This window comes from Fulmarus glacialis, unplaced genomic scaffold, assembly GCF_000690835.1.
Source record: "Fulmarus glacialis isolate BGI_N327 unplaced genomic scaffold, ASM69083v1 scaffold23635, whole genome shotgun sequence".
Lineage (NCBI taxonomy): Eukaryota > Metazoa > Chordata > Aves > Procellariiformes > Procellariidae > Fulmarus > Fulmarus glacialis.
Window position 1 is genome coordinate 6,227 of NW_009211510.1, and position 20,251 is coordinate 26,477.

General features: G+C 51.7%; 3 protein-coding genes across 3 annotated transcripts in view; 2 read left to right on the forward strand and 1 right to left on the reverse strand.

Annotated features, from left to right (window-relative positions):
* The window catches only part of LOC104076646 (butyrophilin subfamily 1 member A1-like), a 10,034-nt gene extending 1,656 nt beyond the window's left edge, over positions 1 to 8,378 (forward strand). The window contains exons 2-11 of the mRNA XM_009577574.1: positions 936 to 1,040; positions 2,136 to 2,483; positions 3,031 to 3,312; positions 4,350 to 4,454; positions 5,034 to 5,047; positions 5,703 to 5,748; positions 6,377 to 6,397; positions 6,863 to 6,883; positions 7,361 to 7,393; positions 7,861 to 8,378. Of these exons, the coding sequence (XP_009575869.1) occupies positions 936 to 1,040; positions 2,136 to 2,483; positions 3,031 to 3,312; positions 4,350 to 4,454; positions 5,034 to 5,047; positions 5,703 to 5,748; positions 6,377 to 6,397; positions 6,863 to 6,883; positions 7,361 to 7,393; positions 7,861 to 8,378 (1,493 nt within the window). The remainder of the gene's footprint in view (positions 1 to 935; positions 1,041 to 2,135; positions 2,484 to 3,030; positions 3,313 to 4,349; positions 4,455 to 5,033; positions 5,048 to 5,702; positions 5,749 to 6,376; positions 6,398 to 6,862; positions 6,884 to 7,360; positions 7,394 to 7,860) is intronic.
* Positions 8,379 to 12,619: 4,241 nt separating this feature from the next.
* Positions 12,620 to 14,776, forward strand: GP1BA (glycoprotein Ib (platelet), alpha polypeptide). The gene has a single exon (XM_009577572.1). The coding sequence runs from the start codon at positions 12,620 to 12,622 to the stop codon at positions 14,774 to 14,776; it is 2,157 nt and encodes a 718-aa protein (XP_009575867.1).
* Positions 14,777 to 17,789: 3,013 nt separating this feature from the next.
* Positions 17,790 to 20,251, reverse strand: part of KLHL33 (kelch-like family member 33) — a 3,806-nt gene continuing 1,344 nt past the window's right edge. The window contains exons 3-5 of the mRNA XM_009577575.1: positions 19,534 to 20,200; positions 18,948 to 19,118; positions 17,790 to 18,366 (exon numbers count right to left, since the gene is read on the reverse strand). Of these exons, the coding sequence (XP_009575870.1) occupies positions 17,790 to 18,366; positions 18,948 to 19,118; positions 19,534 to 20,200 (1,415 nt within the window). The remainder of the gene's footprint in view (positions 18,367 to 18,947; positions 19,119 to 19,533; positions 20,201 to 20,251) is intronic.

The following is a 20,251-nucleotide window of genomic DNA, read 5'->3' on the forward strand; positions in this document are numbered from 1 at the left end:
GAGACGTTGCCAGAACAGCATTTCCGGAGCAAAAGCATTGCCAAAAAAACCCGAAATCACTCAGCTACTTTCATTTTTGAGCAGAGGCAGTGCAGGAGGAAGCGGGTGGCAGGCTGGGATGCAGAGTGACGTTTTTGTTTGATTTTCAGACAGGGAAATGCTTAGCTCGGATCGGGGTGACCCCTCTGGACACACCGGGTGACGGCGGAGCAGCTCCTGCCCTGGCCCAGAGCCCATGAAAGAGTTCAGGGCCTCCAGGTACGTGGGATCTCTCAGAAAACTGCAGATTGAAATAGCTTTCTGCCATCTGCCAAAATTGGTCATGGTTTTCGAAGCTCTTTAACAAAACCGGGACTAAGTCAGCGAGTGATAAGAGGGTTCAGGGGGGTTCAGAGCAGGGCCAGGTCCCGTCTTCGCTGGGTGTTGAATTAGTGTTTTGGTTATTTTGCTTTCCCTGGTCTGAGACCTCCCGCCCTTGGTGCAGTGGCAGGGGACGTGCTACCGAGTCCCAGATTTGTCCCAGAGGAGGAGCGTGTGGCCCCAGCTCCACGTGCATTCAGTCTGGGTTTCTCCTTCTCATCCTGCGCCTTTCCATTCCTTCTTAGGGCTGGATAAGAAAAGCAAGGGCTCCGTATTAAAACAACTGCCACTTTTTCATGGAATTAGAGGGGATGTTGCAGCTTGTCCTTTGTTTCCCCATGGGAAATTCCTACAACTTTTTATACCAGTCCGGTACTTTGTATGTGAAGCGCGTAGAAAAGTCAGGCTGATGATGGAAAATCGATTTCAACCTTCGGCATCTGAGGCTCTTCCCTAGACATTATAAAAAGGGGCTGCAATCAGCAATAAACCCCTTTAAAAGTGAATTCTGCCTTTTTTTTTTATTCTCTTGTTTCTCCTGCCTTTTGCCCTTTCCCTGTCCTCCTTGTCTCCAGGTTGTGCAGCAGTGAAGAGAATGCTCTCCAGTTTCCGCCTCCACTGCTCTCTGCCGGCTTTTATCATTTATGGTTTAGTTTTCCAAGTTCACGAGCTGCAGTCAGGTAAGGATCCCCCCTGGTTCTTGCTGATCCCTGTGGCATTGCTTCCAGCCTGAATTATCTTCCCAGCTGCCAGTGCAGATACTCCCCATGAATGGCAGAGCACAGAGCAGAGTCAGGCCCTTTGCCATAAACCTTGCCCACTTCTGAGAGCGCCAGCATCCCTCTGGATCCTGGTTTATTCCTTCGGCCATGTCAGCACAGGCATTCGCACAGCCTCGCTGAACTCAAGTGGAGATTAGATGATGCCGATGAGTTGATTATAGTTTGCTGCCATTTTCCTCCCCACTTTCCCTGTTCCCAGCACATTCCTGGCATGTCCTCGCTCTACTGGGCTGTGTCCAGAGTGCACTGGACCCTTTGCAGAACCAATTCAATAAAGGGAAAAAACAACAACAACAAAAATCTTTTAAAAAATATTCTGGGCTCTTTTTCTGTTAGATTGTTGACCTGAAGCAGCTTCTTTAAGGTAGCCCTGGCAAAAGGATGCAGCACAACAGTTGACTTGAAAGTTACCTTGCCAAAAAAAAGTTGATTTGCTTTTGTTTTCCTTCAACCAGAAACCTCTTCTGTGTGAGTTGAGTGGCCAGCTTATTAATAAGCTTTTTTTTAAATTTCCAAAGATGCCTGGACACCTGAGACATTTTTTTTAGGTGTGAATAGCTGAGGATGTTTGAGTTTTATTTGTACGCAAGTTGTCTGCTTTCTCCACCCAACCACCCAGAAACCTTCCAGCCACTTCCTTCCTTCTTTATCGTGCTTTCTCCCCACGCTGAGCAGCATGGGCAGCACTTGTCCCCTTGAGAACAAATCATCTCTTAGGGATTTGAAGAATTTTCAGGGCAGCGCAGGACAGGGAAGCAGAGGAACAGGCAGTGGCCTGGCCCCAGCCCACCCACCATGCTGCATGGCAGGGGTCCCTCTCCCAACCCTCCCCTCAATGCCTCGTCTCCCCCAGCGCAGTTACGCTCCCAAAGCCATGGCATGGCACGGCACGGCAGCACACGAACTGCGCAGAGCAGCATCTGCTGGTTTTCCAAGCTCAGTCACCACAGCAAACTCACAGTTATTTCTTCTTCCTCCGGGGGTTTCTTCCAGCGCCGCTCAATGTGACGGGACCCCCCGGCCCCATCACCGTGGCCATGGGCGAGGATGTGGTGTTGCCTTGCCGCTTCTCCCCAGAGCAGAGCGCGCAGGACACAGAGGTGATCTGGTTTCGGGAACACTTCTCGCCCTTTGTGCATCGCTATAAGGGGGGCCAGGACCAGTACGGGGAGCAGATGCTTCAATACCAAGGGCGCACTGAGTTGCTGAAGGACAGCCTCACCAAAGGCAGCGTGGACTTGAAAATTTTCCATGTCCAACTGTCTGACAGAGGGAATTACACCTGCTTTGTTCACCGTGACTCGGATTACGACGAGGCTGTGGTGGAGCTGAAGGTGACAGGTCTGTAGTCCATGTCCCTGGTACCTCTAATTTACTTGCTCGTAGCCAGCGCTCTTCTTCCCTGTCCTTCTTCCCAGCAGCAATTTCAGGTGGTTGCTTTGGAAATAGGGTTTTATTAAGTCCCGCAGTTGAAAATACCAGGAATGTCTCAGGGAGGTAAAATTGCCTACCGAGTGGCCAAAAGGAGCTCGTGAGATATGCTGCCTACTTCAGAAGTGTTCTTGATATTGTTTTCTTCATATAAGTGGGTGTAAGAAAAAACTTGGCATTGGGTAATATAGTAAGAATGTTTTGGTTCGTGCTTTTATATTTTAATATGCAGATTATTTTGCTGCAGTAGTAGCCTCCAGAGCAGATCTTTGAGTTACGTGAAAAAGACTGCAAGAAATGTCCTGACTCCAGGTGACGCTTGTCTTAAAAAAAACCCTGGGATTTGTCTATGTCAAAGTTCATCCCTTCCTGTCAGGGAGACGAAGAGCCAGGCCACCTTATTCCCCCGATATCCAGCATCCTGCAGGATCACCCGGGGGTCTCTGTTTTCCTGCAGCCAGCGGCTCTGCCCCGCTCATCGCGCTGGAGCGCTACCAGGATGGGGGGATCCAGGTGGCCTGTCGCTCGGCCGGCTGGTACCCGCAGCCGCAGGTGCTGTGGCAAGATCCCCATGGGCAGCATCTCCCATCCCTCTCGGAAAGCGTTACCCGGGACAAGAGAGGCCTCTTTGCAGTGGAAAGCAGCATAATCCTCACCAGGGCCATGAACCAGAAACTCTCCTGCTTGGTCCGACACGCCCTGCACAGCCAAGAACAGGGATCAGCTTTTTACATATCAGGTGAGCAGAGGACGAGTTAATGTGTCCGATGGGAACATTGTGCTCGGAGCACGCCGCCGGCAAAAAATCTCAGGTGCATTTCGCGGGCTGTGTGTTCAGCGCATCAAGTGTATTTTGCACACTGTGTGTGCAAACAGCTGTGGCTTTTGGCAGCGCTTGTGCAGGTGTGCTGCCAAAATTCACCAGTTCTGTCTTGAAGTGCAGGTTTAGGGGGAAAAAAATACAATCCTCGTTGTAGCAGTGTTTCTATAGACACTTGGGTTAAATACTAGCATTTATAATACTGGAATCAAACAAAAAAGGAGAAACCAACCCGAGCCCTTAGTCTCACCTGCTGTGAAATCCTTTTCTACTGGTTTGGTATGAGAAATAAATCATCGTGTCCCATTTTAGCATCTGCATATATTGAATATATTTTTATTTTTTCCTTGTCACACAGAAAAGCTCCTTTTTTACTGGAAGATTGTTTTGAGGTGGGGAATATATCAGAACAGAGATGCAGTGGTGAACTGGACTAACCATACATCAAACTGCACCGCAGTATCATGTGCTTCTGAGCGGCGTCCTGTTCCTTTTTTACTTTGGGAATGAACAACTTTGGGAGACTTTCTTTACCCAGGGCGCCCGTACCTTTCTCCTGGTGATACTGCTCTGCACTGGAGTGTTGCTGATGATGCATATGTTACCCTATTTCTGATCCTATGTTGCCTAATGAAAATTTTTTTTTTTTTTTCCAAAGGAAAAGAAAACATGGTTTAAATAGAAATAATTTGGTTAGAAGTCCATTTTCCCTTTAAAAATGCCCCACAATGTATGCTGGCAAAACGTCGTCAGCCTCAGACAAGTGCTAAATTGCCAAAACAGATTTTTTTTTTTAATATTATTATCCGTTGGTTTGTGGAGTACAGTCAGAAGCTGATTTTCACCCTTGATGGGATTCAGACCTGCTTAGGATGAGCTTGTATGAAATAGAAATAGTCTACTTCCTGTTGCTGCTTGCAGAGTAACCTAACCCCTTTGGGGATTTTATTTTTCAGATCCGTTTTTCCAAAACGCCCACCCTTGGATGACCGCCCTGGGCGTAGTCCTGGTTGCTGTGGTCGCTCTCCTTATTATCGCTGTTTATCTATTTAAAATTAAAGGTATCATCCTGGCACAGTGTTTGGGGAAGGGCGCTGGGCGGCTGTCCTATTCAGCCACCTCTGGTTTTGACAGAACGGGTTTGAGAAATGCCGGGACGGTCCCGCAGTCTTGTCTCAGTGTCTCGGACACATGTACCGTGCCAGGGAATTTAAAGACCGAGGAATTTAATTTCTGACAAGAAAAGAAAGGTTCTTTCTCCAACAAAAAGGCTAGCTAAGAAGGAAGTGGGCATTAAAGCAGCGTGAGCCAGCCGTTCTTCTGCCCCAGCCAAGGGTGGATTCTGCCCACAAAAATGGAGCAATAATTTGCTTGGCCCTGCACTTTTGGGGGCCTGGCAGGGCTTCCTTTCCTTCTGAAAGACCTCTCTGGGGGTAAATAATACAGAGGATAAAGGAAACTGAAATCCTCTATTTCTTACCAAAAGAGACGGAGCTGGTGTGTCATGCAGGCACTGCAGCACCTCCAGACCCCGCAGCCTTTCTGCTTGCAAGTGGCTGTAACTCCTACTGTGGTTTAATCAGTGCTCTTTGGAAGGGATGATTACTTAAATTATTTATATTTCTTTATTTCCTTCGTAGGAAAGCATGAGAAAAAAATAGGTAAGCTTTACTTTCCATTTTCCGGAAATTGGAGTATTTCCTCAAATGGAAGAATTCATGGGGCACATTTCTGGGGGGACATGGGGGAAGAAAATGGTTTGGCTAGCGGCTATAGAAAACTGTGAAATTAGTTTATGAAATGATGAAATTATGAAATGATGTTGTAATTTTAAGGAAGATCATTGCAGAATCAAAGAAAGCACGAACAGATATACCAACAGTGAACTTTGCTTTTCAAAGGGCACTCAAGGTTCTTCCCAAAGCTGGAGGAAGCACATTTCATTTTGCAGGGGCCTCAGCTTTGTCTCAGCACTAAAAAAACACACGGGCAGGATGGTTAGGTGGCACTGAAGGTGAAATTTAACCCATGCTCTTCCCTTGTCAATGCAAACCTGCCTGTTCACCGCTGCCCTGGAGCTGGAGCCCTTGCTCAGGTCTCCAGCAACACAGCACTGGCCTCTGCCCAAGCTGGGTTCAGGGAGGGTGGGCAGGATCTCCAAAAGTCCTGAGAAGAAAGGTCTTGAGGAGCTCCTGGGCTGGAGCTTTTCCATCGTGAGCAATTTCAGCCTCCTCCCCACCCCAACAAGTGTATCGGGGAAAAAGGAATCGGCTTTGGTGATGATGCTCTGTTCTGGTTTTGCTTTTCAGCAACGCAAGAGGCAGCACTGCGTAAGTCTCGCTCTCCGTCTTCCTGGTGAAATCTTCTGTGAAAACTTTCAGACTTTTTTATTCATCCTCTCATTCTGTCTGAATGTTCTTTTTAGGCAGATACTTTACTTCCCTCTCCCCTGACCCCCTAACAGTGTGAAAATTCACTCTGAAAAGTCATTAGGACTTTTTCCCTGAGTGACTGTCAATGCTTTTTAACACTCTCATTTTAATTTAAGTAGTGAAATAGTACTGAAAAGTTACTGTCTTTTAGGGGAAGATTATGGAAACCTAAGCTGTTGAGAATTTTCTTATAAAAATGTAGATTGTTTGATGACCAAGAAATGAAAAAAAAAACCCAAAAACACTTGAAGAGGGCATATATTTTTGTTTGTCTTGCTTGCAGCTCATAGAATTGCCAAGAAATAGTCCTTTGGCTATTAAAAATGAGCTCTTGCTAAATTGGTGCTAATGCAGCGGGAAATAAATGATGGGGAAAATAAATACAGGTCAGCTCACTCAGGAATCATGAGCATCCTTGCAATCAGAGTATAAATCAGCACATCTGCTCCCTTCATCACAGCTTCTCCTCACCTATATGGTCCTTTAGCTGGGGTCCCAGGGAAGGGACTGTGTCAAATAGTAACTTGTGTGTGTTTCTCTTTGTTGTTCAGGGAACTGTGATGCAGAAATCGGTGAGTCTCCTTTTCTTCCTTACAAAGGACTTTTTACAGAGTCTGTATAGGGTGGTGGGGTTTTTTTCTTCATTTTCATTTTTAAAGTGTGAAGTGAACCAAAAAGTGGTTGGGGGATGGGGGAAAAAGGAGAGAGTGAATTTGAGAATTAAAGATAATTGAAGATGGTGTCTGGGGTTGGGGGTGGATGACTGCAGCGGTGGTGCAGGCAGGGTGAGAGTGGCCTGCAACAGGTCCCCTTGCAGGTGAGGGACCTCCCAGAGACCTTTTCCTGCCTCAGATTTGAGCAGGACAACCTGCCCCACCACCTGCAGAGCAGAGCTCCAGGCTGGGGGTGGGAGAGGGCTTTGCATTGCCAAGCGTTGGCAGAAACCCGCCCTCCCGCACGTGCAGGCAGTTACAGGAGAGGCTGTATCCAAATCAATATCCCACAACCCCTTTGTACTGATCTATCTGCTTTTTCAGAGAAGCAAGCTGAAGAACTTGGTGAGTATCGTTTTCCTTCCTACGTAGGAGACTTTTCAGTTGGGCCATTTTCTCATCTGGGTTTTGCATGTATGCCCTGGGTTTGTTTTTCCGTTTGGGAAACAAAGAGGTAGCAAATACTGAACTCATTTCAGAAATGTGTTCTTTATGTGTTTTTAAGCTATTCCCTGTAATCCTTCTATACAAAGAAGAAAATTCTTTCAGTTTTCAAAGAAAGTACAAACAGACCATAAATATATATCTGAATCAGGACAGGCAGCGTGATTATATTTGTAGAAAATGGATGGAGCCCTTTCATGTAGCTAGACATTGAAGTTTTGAAGCTACGTGCTGTGAGATGACTTTCACAGATATAGCAACAATTCAGAAAATGTGCAACTACACTGGCATATCATTATCCTGAGCTAATCCAGTACAAGTGTGTTCAGATTACCTCTCATCTGTGGGTTTTTTATGTTTTGTTTGTTTTTTTCAAAGCATGGAGAAGATATGCAGTGCCTATAGAAGAAGGTAATTAAAGTCTGGTTTTTCAGGATGCTGAATCATCTTCTTTGCTTTAATCTCCCTTCCTGGAAGTTCCCCTCCCACAGTTATGCTGGTGGGACCAGGAATGCTTCTGCCAACCCTCAGTTTACGGGAGGAAGTGTAACACTTGGACTCCTTGTTCGTTTGGTGCATGCCCCAGTTACAGGCAAATCGGGAGGGTCCTGGTCCTCTGAGCAGTGCTGGCCGCGTTTTAGAGACGTGGGGACTTCTTCAGCCAATCCTCTTCGCTTTCTGCTCGATGTCATCTCTCTGCTTCATTTTCTGTTCCTTGCACTAATATTGTTACAGCTTGCAGCTTGTTGTGCAGCTTCCCATGCCACAGTCTGCCAGCTATTGCTTGCACCCTTTTTCTTCTTCCTTATGCAGCCCCAGCAAAGAATCTCTCCTGGGGTGAGCTCTGCCCTGATGTGTTGACTCCATCTCTCCTGCAGTGAACGTGGTTCTGGATCCAGACACAGCCCACTGCGACCTTGTCCTGTCTGACGACTGCAAAAGTGTGAAACGAGAAGACACGCGGCAGGACATCCCCGACATCCCTGAGAGATTTAACCCGTGGCGCTGCGTGCTGGGCCGTGAAGGCTTCACCTCAGGGAGATGCTACTGGGAGGTGGAGGCAGTGGATGGAGGAGGATGGACTGTGGGGGTCTCTAGAGAAGATGTGAAAAGGAAGGGCGAGATTGAGTTTAAACCGGAGGAGGGCATCTGGGCAGTGGGGCAGTGGGCAGGGCATTTCCAAGCTCTCACATCCCCTAATCGTACTCTCCTTCCTGAAATCCAGACTCCCAGGCGGATCCGGGTCTCTCTGGATTATGAAGAGGGACGGGTGGCATTTTTCAGTGTTGACGAGGAGATTCCTATCTTCACATTTCCACTGGCATCATTCGAGGGGATGAGAGTCCACCCTTGGGTCTGGCTGGGTCCTGGGACGTGGCTCAAAATGTGGCCCTGAGTAAGGGGAGGGAGTAAGAGAAAGCTTTTTTAGGGGACCTCAGGAGTTCAGACTCACAGAAGGATTTAGGTTGGAAGGAACTTGTGGAGGTTTCTGTTGCAACCACCTGCTCACAGCAGGGCTAACCTCAAAGCTGGTTTAGGTGTCTTTGGACCTTGTTCAGCTGAATTGTGTAGGAACTCCAAGGGTGGAGATCTCGTTACCTCTCTGGACCTCTGTCCCAGTGCTGCACCTCTCTCAAGGGGAAGAATTAACCCGTTATGTTTGGTCAGAGTTTTTCCAAGTGCAACTAGTTACTGTCACCTTTTATCCTTGCTCTCTACCCTTTGAACAACACTTCAACTGAAAAGATACTCCCGCAACAGGGATCACTTTTTAAATGTACAGAATAAAGTTACTTCAGTGGGATTTATCTGTATGTGTGTCAGCACCAAATGTCTGTGTGTGAGGCATTGTCTCCATCTCCTTTTAGCCTGTGGAGAGTTGCAGGCACTTTTGAGAAAATGGTTCACCGCATCTTGCAGGAGACAATGAAGGCATGTCAGTGGGATCGGTCCATGGCTGTTCTTGTCCCCACACCTGCCTGCAGCACAAGCCCAGGTGACAAGCTCACCTGTGACCAGGAGACATCTAACACTGTGAGATGGATCCTACTTTTGGTTGCTCATTCTGGGGGAGGAAAAGCTGCTTTTGCTTACAGTGCTGAGGAGCCTGGAGCAGGCTCAGAATGTCCCATGTGGGCTGAAACGAAGCTGGAGAAACCAAAAATTCATCTGAAGAAGGGCATCTCATATTGAGGCATGTTTTTGGGCAACTCCAGATTATTTTGCTGTAGTGGAAACTGCTACCTGCAAGGGGAGGATAGAAGTATGTGCTTCCTCTGAGGCCAGACATGCTTTTGCACCAGATCCTCCATTCAACTGAAATCCAGCAAGCGTGGACCTTCCCAAGGGCAGGCTTCACCATTACTGCTGAATTCATGGGCTTCTTAGAAATGAAAGAGAATGCACTTGCGTGTGTGCCAGGGTAGGTCTGTTCATGCTTAGCCCAGGGCAGCTCCATCCTCCCACCATGGAGGAGCCCGGAGCTCAGAGATGCTATTAGGGCACCTTTCTCTCCAGGCCTGCCCAGCCCCCAGGAGTAATGCTCCCAGAGGTTGGTAGTCGCGTGTCAGCTTTGTTCCTTGCTGTGCACAAATCCACACAATGCAGCAGATGCCAAATCAGCTGTGAGGCCTGCAGTAGCTGAGGGGCTTGTCGAAGGACCCAGTGACAGAGCGCTCCAAAGCCTCCTGTGAACAGTGTCACAAGTCTACAGGGACAGGCAGCATGAGGGTGGCATCTGCTGCCAGGGCTCTGAAGAGTGGTTAGATGTTCGTGTCCCTAAAGAAGGCTGGTGGGAAGGTGAAGCTACAGATCCTGCTTTCTGCACTGGAGCAGCAGCACCGTGCGTCTCAAGCAGGGGCAATGCAGTTGCATGTCGCTATGACCCTCAGGCACCATCACCTCATGATCTCCTTCCTGTTTCCCAGAGTCACATACGGTGTTGGTGAGGTGCTAAAGGAAGTGGAAGCAGCCTGGATCACCTTGTTCCCTCCAAACATCCACTTGAAACAGTCTGTGGGTGAAATCAAGGTTGGGGTAACAACCTCATGGGAGATTGACCCTCAGGGTGTGGGAACAGGCTCTGGAGCAGGGGAGGAAGCTGATGGGCAGGATAAAAAGGTGAACCTAGGACAAAAATGAAAGAGTAGACTGCAAATGTGGGGCAAAAACATCGTCGCTAGCAGGATGGCTGACGTAACCCTCATCTCCCTCTTGCCTTCACCTGAGAGAAGCAGGTTCAGCAAGGAGACACCGTCCCTGCTCCTTTGCTCTCCCCATCTGGATGTCAGGACCCCAGGATCTCTCCTGGCCTCCTACTCACTGCTCATAACCAGCCATGGGAAGAGTGTGCCTGCAGATGACTCCTGACCTGTGCACCCTTTCCTCTGGTACAGTGTGCCCCTTCCCCTTCAGCAAGACTTGTGGCAGTGGACTGCTTGGGTCTTCTGCTCCTTCTCCTTCAGGGAGTGAAGCAGGAGGGGTGAAGGACCTTTTGAAGGTTCAAAGTGTCCTAGTGCGTTCATTCACCTGGAAAAGGGAGACAGAGAGGCAGAAGCAATGATAAGGGCTGTGGGTTGGGAATGTGGGGCCGTGGCATGGAAGAACGACTGGTGGTGTCATGGGGGATGCTGTAGGCCCAAGGTAAGGGTAGGAGTAGTGCTGTGGAGGACGGGAAGCCACATGCAGGCTTAATCCCTGGGATCCTATGAGAAGGCCAGGGTTACATTTGCTCTCTCCCTTCCTATCCCCTGCTTTCTGTTGGAAATCACTGATGCAGAGCCAAAAACAGCCCCCCAAGTTCTGCCTCTGCTGCTGCCTCCAGCCCTCTTACTACAAGCGGAACTACAATGCCCTTGCAGTGAGTGGGCTGGGGGTGAGGGAGAGGCTGGGAGAGGACACAGGAAGGACAGCTGACCCCAATGGACCAGAGGGATATTCCATACCATGCAGCGTCATGCTCAGCAATAAAACTGGGAGGGAGGGAGTTTTTCGAAGGTACCATTGCTCAAGGACTGGCTGGGCATTGATTTGCTGGTGGGAGGCGGTGAGTGAATGCTTTTGCATCACTTTTTTTCTCTCTTTCTTTCCTTCATTCATTAAACTGTCTTTATCTTGACCCACAAAGGTTTTTTTGCATTTTTGCTTTTCCAGTTCTCCCCCCGCCATCCTGCTATAAAGGCAGTGGGCGAGCGGCTGGTGGGTGCTTAGCTGCTGGCCGGGGTTGACCCACCACAATCCAAGGAACGGAAAACCAGTAGAAAACCAATATCTCCCCTCCACTGTAGCATCTCCCCTTGCAGCTTTTTGGTGACCCTCCACCCTGCAGGCCAAGATGCTCTGCAGCGATCTATGAGTCAGGGAAGTGGAGACAGCTCGGCTGCAGAAATAGATAGCAGGAGGAATTGCAAAACCGAGCTCCTTCCTCTGCTTCTAATCTCCTTGCCTGGTCTGTGCTGCGGCTTCTCCCGTAAATGTTAAAGCTGTCTCTCATATCTCCAGAAGAGCCATCCCCATTTTTCCTGGCAAGGCAGAAAGAAAGGATCCCTCGTCTACACCACAAACAACTAGCTGAGGTAATGTGCAGAAACTGTTTCTCACTGGTATGCCAACTAGGCTGCGGTTCCCAGGTTGAGGTGCCTTAAGGATCAAAGCCCAGAGCATGCTGAGGAGGAAGGTGCAGACATTGTGTGAAAAGGGACCCTTTTCCCAGGATGTAAAAAGGTACGGCACTGGGGGCAAAGGGGCATGCCAGGGCTCCTCCTGGGTGCAACTCTCCCTCCTTTACTGCACAGAAGCAAGAAATTATGGAGCCAGTCTCTGGTTGAGACTTTTCCAAGGAGACGGTGTGGCAGTGCAGTTAAAGCGAGGGCTGTGCTGAAGGACAGGAGCTGCGTTTGGCTGCTCAGGAAGCCACAGCTCCCTTCCCACAGCTGTGCATGCTGATAGAGAGCCTGGGCAGCCCCGCCACTGGCACTGTTGCCAGAGCAGCGCCGGGTCCTAGGGCAGGAGGGAGGCAAAACAGCAGGAGAGCAAACGCTGGAGGGTCCATGGGTGAGTCCCAGGGAAGCAGTGTCCTTTGGAGGTCGGGCAGTCGGGGTAGCCACGTCTGTGCATGGGAATCTCTTTTCACATGATTCATGCTCCTACCTTGTGAATCCAAATCAAGGAGAGGGCTCAGCTGGCGTTGGGTAAGAGCATATTCAGGGAGCCTCTTCCAGCACACGGCTTTTCTGGGCTGGGGTGAGTGTGGGATGTGAACACTGCGGAGCCACTGCTTTTCCAGTGGTGAGGGCAGCAATGCCACCCCAGCAGAGGCAGCACTGCCATGAGGAGGCGTGTGAATCAGGTTCTCCCTCCCACGGAGGAGGATGAGGTGAACAAAAGGCCAGAGATGGTGTCTCTTTGCTGAGCCTGCTGCCCTTCAAGGATGAGATCACAGGCTGAGTGCTGGCAGTAGGTGTGGGACTCACCTCTCCTTTCCATCCTCCCAGGGAGGAGCTGTGGGGCTCAGAGGGCTCCCAGAGGGTCTGGCGGGGGATGCCAGCTCTGTTGCAAATGGTGCTTGTGCGTGAAGAAAGCTGACGTGTAGGTGCGTGCCTGCCTATGCCCACACCTCTCGGCTCTCCCCTCCAGGCCATGCAGGTCCTTGCCCTGCTCCCGCTCATCCTTCCGGCCCTGCTGCCCGCAGCCAGCACTACTGACCCAGGCCAGCCCTGCCTGTCGGAGATGAACAAGGTCAAGGACCTCCTGGAGGTGAACTGCACAGGGCAGGCTCTCAGTGCAGTGCCCCCAGACCTGCCCACGGACACGGGCATCCTGCTGCTCAATGCCAACCGCCTGGTATCCCTCTCCACCGCTGCCTTCCTGCCCCTCACCCAGCTGCAGGACCTCGACCTGGCTGACAACGGGCTGGCGACTCTGCACACCGGGTCCCTGCTGCCATCCCTGAGGGAGCTGATCCTCTCCCACAATGCGCTGGGGGCCCTGCCCGCCCTGCAGGGCCTGCCCGCGCTCACCCACCTGGCTGTGGCCCACAACAGACTGGTGACGCTGGCCCCGGGGGCTTTCCACGCTGTGCCACGGCTGCAGGACCTGGACCTGCGAGGGAACCGGCTGCGGACGCTGCCCCCGGAGGCCTTTGTGGGGCTGAGGGCACTCAAGTACTTGGACCTCTCGGACAACCTCCTGGAGGAGCTCCCCAAGGAGCTGCTGCAGGATCTGCAAAAGCTGGAGACCCTCTGGCTCTCAGGGAACCGCCTGCAGACCCTGCCCACCGACTTCTTCCCTGAGGGGCACCTCTTTGCGTACGTCTTCCTCACCGAGAATCCCTGGCATTGCGACTGCGACCTGCGCTACCTGCGGGCCTGGATCTGGCAGAATGATGGCAGCGTCTATCAGCCGGAGAGGGGCCTGGAGAAGACAAAGGTGGAGGTCGCCCCTGAGAAGGTGCTGTGCCACAGCCCCCCTGAGCATTGGCGGAAGCCCATCATCCACTTCAAGCCCAACTGCGGCAACTTGGGGGATGCGGATGAGGAGGAAGAGGGTGAATACGATGATGGGGAAGAAACGATGGAGAAAGCTACCATGATCTTCCCCCCTCATCCACCAATCGCCAAAGAGCACACTACCATGCCCCATGCTGTTACCTGGCCTCCCCTCACTACCACAAGACCTCCCCTCAGCACCCCTTGTAGCTCCAGCCTCGCCCCAAGCACTTTGCTTGTGATGCCTGCAAGCACCAGAGCTCCCAGCACCACTACTCCTCCGTCAGCCAGTCCCACCGTCACACCCACACAGACCTCCAGTGCTGCCGCTGTCCTCATTGCTGCTTCCACCAGCACCCCGCACAGATCCGCCACCCTCGTCTCCACCACTTCACTGCCAACCACTGTGAGCACCAGACCTCCCAGCACCAGCAGCCGTCCCCAAACCATCCTCGCCGCCAGCACTACCAACACCTATGCCACTCTCATGGTGTCCACTGGTGCGTTTTCCACCACCTCCACGGCAGTGCCTTCTACTGCCACGCTAAAGACCTCTTCCATTGTCAGATCATTTCCTCCTCTGACATTGACCACACCGGTGGTCTCCACCACCGTGCTTTCCACTCATACCCCAATGCTGCCAGCTCCCCTGGACACCACACGCTTCTCCCAGCCTGCACCTTCCCCTCCACCCGCACCTCTCCCCCTCTGCCCGTGCTCCACCCCAGGACTGGCCGTACCCATGCTGCACTCGCAGGCAGGTAGGGAGAGTCCACAGTGGGGGCAGTGGGTGCTGAGGCATTGCTGCCTATTGCACTGGGTGCTCTACGTGGCCTCCTTGGCTCTGCTGGTCCTGACCATGGTGGCTCTAGCAGGCTGGCTGGCATGGATGTGTCTGGTGGGATGGCCCTCCTGGCACAAGTCCTTGCAGACCGAAGAGGTGCAGTATCCGCTGCTGAGGTGGAGGCAGTCAACAGGAAGCCCTGTGATGCATCTCAGCAGCTTCAAAAGCCCCCTCCAGCGTCCTACATTCTGTACCATCAAGGAAGTAGAGTTGTGCCCTGAGGTCACTTACTGCACGATTAAAGACCTGGGGATACAGCGCAGTCCTCCTGCAAGTACCTCCTTCTGCACCACGAAGGAGCTGTGGATCCACCACAGTCCTCTGAATGCCTCATTCAAGTCCTTCTCCAGGAAGCTGATGGTCACAAACCTCAGCTCCCTGAGGACCCCTTCTGCTTACAGCCTGGACAGGGGTGTCAAGGCCATCGGTAATGTCAGAGTGAAATACGCTGGCAATACCTTGTAAATGCTTCTGTACGTTCAGAGAAAGATGGAGGATTGTGACTCTGCTTCACGTACCCTTGTTTTACAAGGGAAAGATCTGCTTGCCCAGGGGGAAGCCACCCAGCTCCTTCCCCTAGCATTACTCTCACACACTTTGAAGTTTGTAGATCTGAAATAATTACTTGGGTACTTGGCAGGGGGAGAAGATGTCCTAAACTGGTCAGTGATAGTTTGGGGCTGACACTGCCTGGTTTCGGGGTGAATGTGGGAAAGCAGAGCTTACTTTGTACTCTATGTCCCAACTGCTTCTGTTCGAATGATGCACATAAAGATGTGCTATGCTTTCAACTCAGTGCCAGGTTGTTAATCACAGAATAAATATTCTCCTTGCCTGAATTTTAAATGGGTGCTAGTTTCATTTCATTGGATCTCCCATATTGCTGGCATGGTACAGTGAGTGACAAAATTGTCTTCAGTACTTGGAATAGTGAAGATAGAAAGGAAAAGTCCACTTATAACCAGCTTCCAGACTTTTGCCCCAAAGGTACGATCCTTCACTGTGGGATTGAATCATATGGGAAAAGTATCCCACTGCATGTTCCACTGTCACGTAATAAGTTCAGGAAACAGTAGGTGTCAATGCCTCTGCATGACCCATCATGGGATGGCTGGAAATGGAGGAGGGTGGGAGGCTTCAGAGGTAACTTGTAAGGGATCACACTAGGACGAAATGTCCAGGGGCTGGCCAAACTTTGTGATCACCTGTGCAGAAATCATCCAAACATTTTGGGAGGTGTGAAAAGGAGACAGAGGGGGTCATTGTCGTTGGCGCGGGTCAAATGTCAGGCCGCCAGCACTGGTGCACAAATGCAGTGACTAGATCATATGAATCACTGTTGCAGTCTCAAACGCTGTTCCAGTTCTAACTGTCCCAAATATATCATCCAGCTACTGTGGGTCAGCACGATTAGTTAATTGGTCCACAGAAGGGTATGTGTGCCTGTGCTTCACCAGCTGAGGTACGCATCCTTCTATGCAAGTGTGTCTGCTAGTCAAGCTCACGTGTGCTAGTGCATCTGTGGACACCCAAGCTCTGCATTTGTAAGCAAGCATTTGTCTGTGTGTTGGTGCTGTCCTCTGACCCCACCATACTCTCTTCCTCTTTCCTGGGACAACAGGAACAGCCCCAGAGACCCCAAATTTGACCCAGAATCCCTCTGAACAACTCTAGAGATAATTGCAACAGCCCAAGAGACCTCGGCTACCCTCAGAGCATCCAAGGGACACATGGATGGCCTTGAGGAGACCCCAGAGAGCCCTATCACTTCAGTTTGAACTGTTTCTTTACATTGATTTTTTTACTTTATCAGACACTTTTACTACATCTTGGGACATTTTTCAGCCCCTTCTGGTCTTATATAGCAATGTCGGTGATTAAGGATGCCTTTTCGTGTTTTGTAACACTGCTGTTTCTCACATTCTTGTGCTTAGGCTCTGTGGTGGGGCAGCAAGCGTCAGCTCTCACCTCTCCAGGAGCTTTGACTTCCTTTTGACACTTCTCTCACAATGTCATGGCATCCAAGTTAGGCCATCAAGCTCTGAATGGCTGGAGAAGTGGACAGGTAAAAAGTGGTGTGAAGGTTACGACCAGTGGCTAGTGGTTAATGGATCATACTCCACTGTGGTGCTGGTAACATGTGGAGTACTATACAGTGCTGTACTGGAAACTCTTCTGTTTAACATCTTTATCAATGGTGGTGGTGGAGGAGGAGGTGGTGACCAAGTGTGCTTTTGTCATGTTGGCAGATGACACCAGTTGGGAGGGATCAGTTTGCATGCTTCCAACAGGACTACCATTCAGGAAGCACCATTCACCCTGGAGAAATGGGTTGACAGAAACCTGATGAAAGTCAACAAGGACAAATGTAAAGTCCTGTACCTTGGAAGGAAGGCCACGACAATGCCGGTGGGGGACAGACTGGCTGGGGAGCAGAGTTACAGAAAAGGACCTGTGTGTCTTGATCGACAGAAAGGTGAACAAGACCCAGCACTGCACCCTGGCAGCAAAGAGAGAACAACAGAAGCTTGGGCTGGGTTAACATGAGCATAACCAGTAGACCAAGGGAAGTGATTATCCCGCTCTGCTCAGCACTCATTAGACCACATCTAAAATACTGTTTTGGGGAGCCATGAGAACATGCAACCCTCCCCTACACATCCCAGGACCCTCAATTCCATCCCAGGACCCCAGTATCTCCCAGAATCCCCATTACCTCCACCTCTCCTTGCAAGTCCTCCCTAGGAATCTCTCACCTCTCCACACAACAAGCACTCCAGGTCACTGTAGGAAGCCAAGAGCTCCCAGAACCACCTAGGAACCCCAAAGCCCCCAGGACCCCCCATGCTCCCCATCTACCCTGCCATCTACCCCAAAATCCTGGTGTCCCAGGACTCTCCTATTCTCTCAGGATCCCCCATGCACCCCAAGATGCCTTTCAATCCCGAGACACACACAGCCTCCCCTATGCCCAATGAAAGCAGGTACCAAGAGCCTCAGTGACCTCCACCCACTGCTCCCCAGGGGACCCAGGAATCCAGGCAATTCTGGTCCCCACCACCCCCCATCCAGGACACTCAGGCCATTGGTCTCCTGCTCATCTCCTGTTCCTTGCAAGAAGCACCTGGATGTCTGGGCTCCCCAGCAGAAACAACAAGACCCAGATGGGCAGTTCAGGAGCCACTTTTATTCAGCCCAAGTGGGGAGAGGAAATTGGGGGATTCCCCAAGTCCCAGTGAAGGGGTTAGGGCAGGGGAGTGAGTATTCCTGGAGGCACAGGGTTGCAGTGTGGGGAGTCTTTGTGTCCCATGGGGTCCCCACAGTCTAGGGCATGTACCCTGGGAGTGGGGGGGTTGCAGGAAACCACAGGAGGAACCCATTGTGGGGAAGGGATCTGGGGAGGGGATTTTGTCCCATAGAGATGCCCATGGATGCTACCTGGGGATCCCAGTATGGGGTGCAGAGCTTTTAAGCCCCCCTAAGTATTATTGGGGGTGTCAGGTGATCTCGAGGGGTACTCAAGGCAGTTGGGGCCACGCAAGGCAGGGGGTACAGTGAGGACACAAGCCTGGAGGTCAGTATAGGCATGGGGCAAGGTGCCCCGGGTGATCCAGCGCCGGGTGCCCGGCTGGTAGGCATGGATCAAGTGAGTATCCTGGTAGGTCTCATGACTGTACCCTCCCAGTACGAGCAGCTCCCCTCCCAGCACAGCTGCACCCCCAACTACATGGGCATGGGGCAGGGGGCTGAGGAGAACCCAGATGTCCAGCTTGGGGCTGTAGACCTCAAAGGCCAGCTGGTCCCTGTAGCCAGTCTGCCCATCTCGCTGGCACAGCCCCCCGGCCACATAGAGCTGCCCACCTGCCTCCTCCATGATGTGCCCAGCTCGCTGGCCATTCATGGGGGACAGGAGCGTGGCAGGCGCACCCGGGATGTAGCGCAGCATGGCTGCCTGGCACTGGCACGCCTCATCACAACCCCCTGACACGTAGAGGGCACCATCCAGGGCACACGCCGCAAGCCCGCACAGAGCCATCGGCAGGGGCTGGCACCTCCTGGGCAAGGAGAGAGGGAGAGGGTGAAGGGCAGGTTAAGCAGGGATGGTGACTGCCCACCCGCCCAGGAGTTCCCGGGTGAGGCATGGCTCCATTGACCACTCAGCAGTCAATGCTGGCCAACACCCAATGAGCCCCAGTGGGCAGCATCAGCTAACACATAATGGATGCCCAAGGGCCATCACTGTTCAACACTTTGTAGACCCCAAAAGACACCGTTGGTCAACCCACAGTGGACTCCCTAATGGACAATATTGGCCAACACCCAACAGAGCACCCAATGAACATAGCTGCAAGATGTTTAAATGATTTGTCTTATTGGCAGATGGCCAACAGACCCTCAGTGAATACTATTGGCCAAAAACTTATTCACCACCCAATAGGCATCACTGGCCAACACCCAATGACCTCCAAGGGACATGGTTGCTCAACACCCAGTAGACCTCTCCCAAAGGCCACTCCATTTGGCCCGTTCTCCATTGGAGGCTCAGTGACCCAAAAAACACTCAATGGGCACCACCGGCCAATGCAAGGGGCTGCTAGGGCATAGGAAAGCAGGTGTCCATGTGGAGCAGCCTCACCTCCAGGTGTCGTTGGCCAGGTCATAGCACTCTACAGTGTCTGTGCAGTAAAGCTCCCCCGAGCTGCCCCCCAGGGCATAGATGAAATCCCCAAGTGCCACAGCGGCAAAGTAGCTCCGCCCACAGGTCATGCTGGCCAGGCGCTCCCAGGAATCATCCATAGGCTGATACCTGGGTTTGAAACATAAAGGGGCAAGAGACTACCTGTTACCTAAATGCCATGAGGTGATGTTGGGACTGCTGAGGGCAACAACCCACCTACAACCAGCCAATCCCATAATGCCTTGGGGCCACATGGTCTCCTTGCATGGGAATATCCCCTCCTTCTGGGCAATACCAAACCCATAATGCCCTGGGGCATCTCCAAATAGGAGCCTCCCTGCCCTACTCCCAAAAAGCCTGTAACATCCCAGAGTGGAAGGGCACCTCCCAGTCCTACACCCAACCAATCCCAGAATGCCTTGGGGCCACTTGACCAACTACAATGCCACAATGCCATGGGGCAGCTCTAGCTCCACCAACACCTCCTCTGATCCCACAGTGTCCTGGTGCTACACGGCACCTCTAGGTCCTCTGTAGCCCTCACCTGTAGACACTGGCCAGGGTGTCATGGACCCCGTAGTAGCGCTTTCCACCCAGGATGTAGAGGATGTTGCCCACCACAGCTACAGCATGGCGGAAGCGTGGACCATCAGGAAAGTGCCCCAGTGCTCGCCACTCCACCTGCTTCACCAGCCCGACAGCACTGAGGTAGCGGTGGGCAAACCAGAGGTGTCTGCTGGGCTTCCGGGCAGCCAGGTTAGCCGTCAGTTTGTCTCCACCACAAACCACCAGCACCTCTTGCAAGCAGCGTACCCGGCATGGCAGCTGGGCCATGGGGGTCAAACTTGCTACCACGAGCTCATGGAGGACCTTTGGGTCAGCTACCCCTGCAGACACTGATGGGACCTTCTTCAGCTCCCAGCTGGACATGAGGGCAAAGCGAACAGATGACAGGACTTCCTTGGCTAGATCTCCTTGGCGATCTCCATTGGCCATAAGCCACCGGGATGCTGCTTCCAAAGCCTCCAGTTCATGGAGGACATTGAGACCGTCAGAGCGCAGGAGGCGGATGAGAAGGTGTGCAGGAAGATCCAAAAAGGCTGGTGTGGCCACCACGCTGGGGAAGGTGGCCAAGATGTAGTCTTCTGCTACGCGGCCCACCTGGGTCAGCCCATAAGCCATAGCAAATGCCAGCACGTCCAGGCCAGTTTCTGGGGTCAGGCCATGGGTGAAAACATCCAGGCAGAGGGTGAGGAGCCCCC

Excerpts from the sequence above, each read along its gene's own strand:
- GP1BA (XM_009577572.1), top strand. The coding sequence starts at position 12,620 with ATGCAGGTCCTTGCCCTGCTCCCGCTCATCCTTCCGGCCCTGCTGCCC.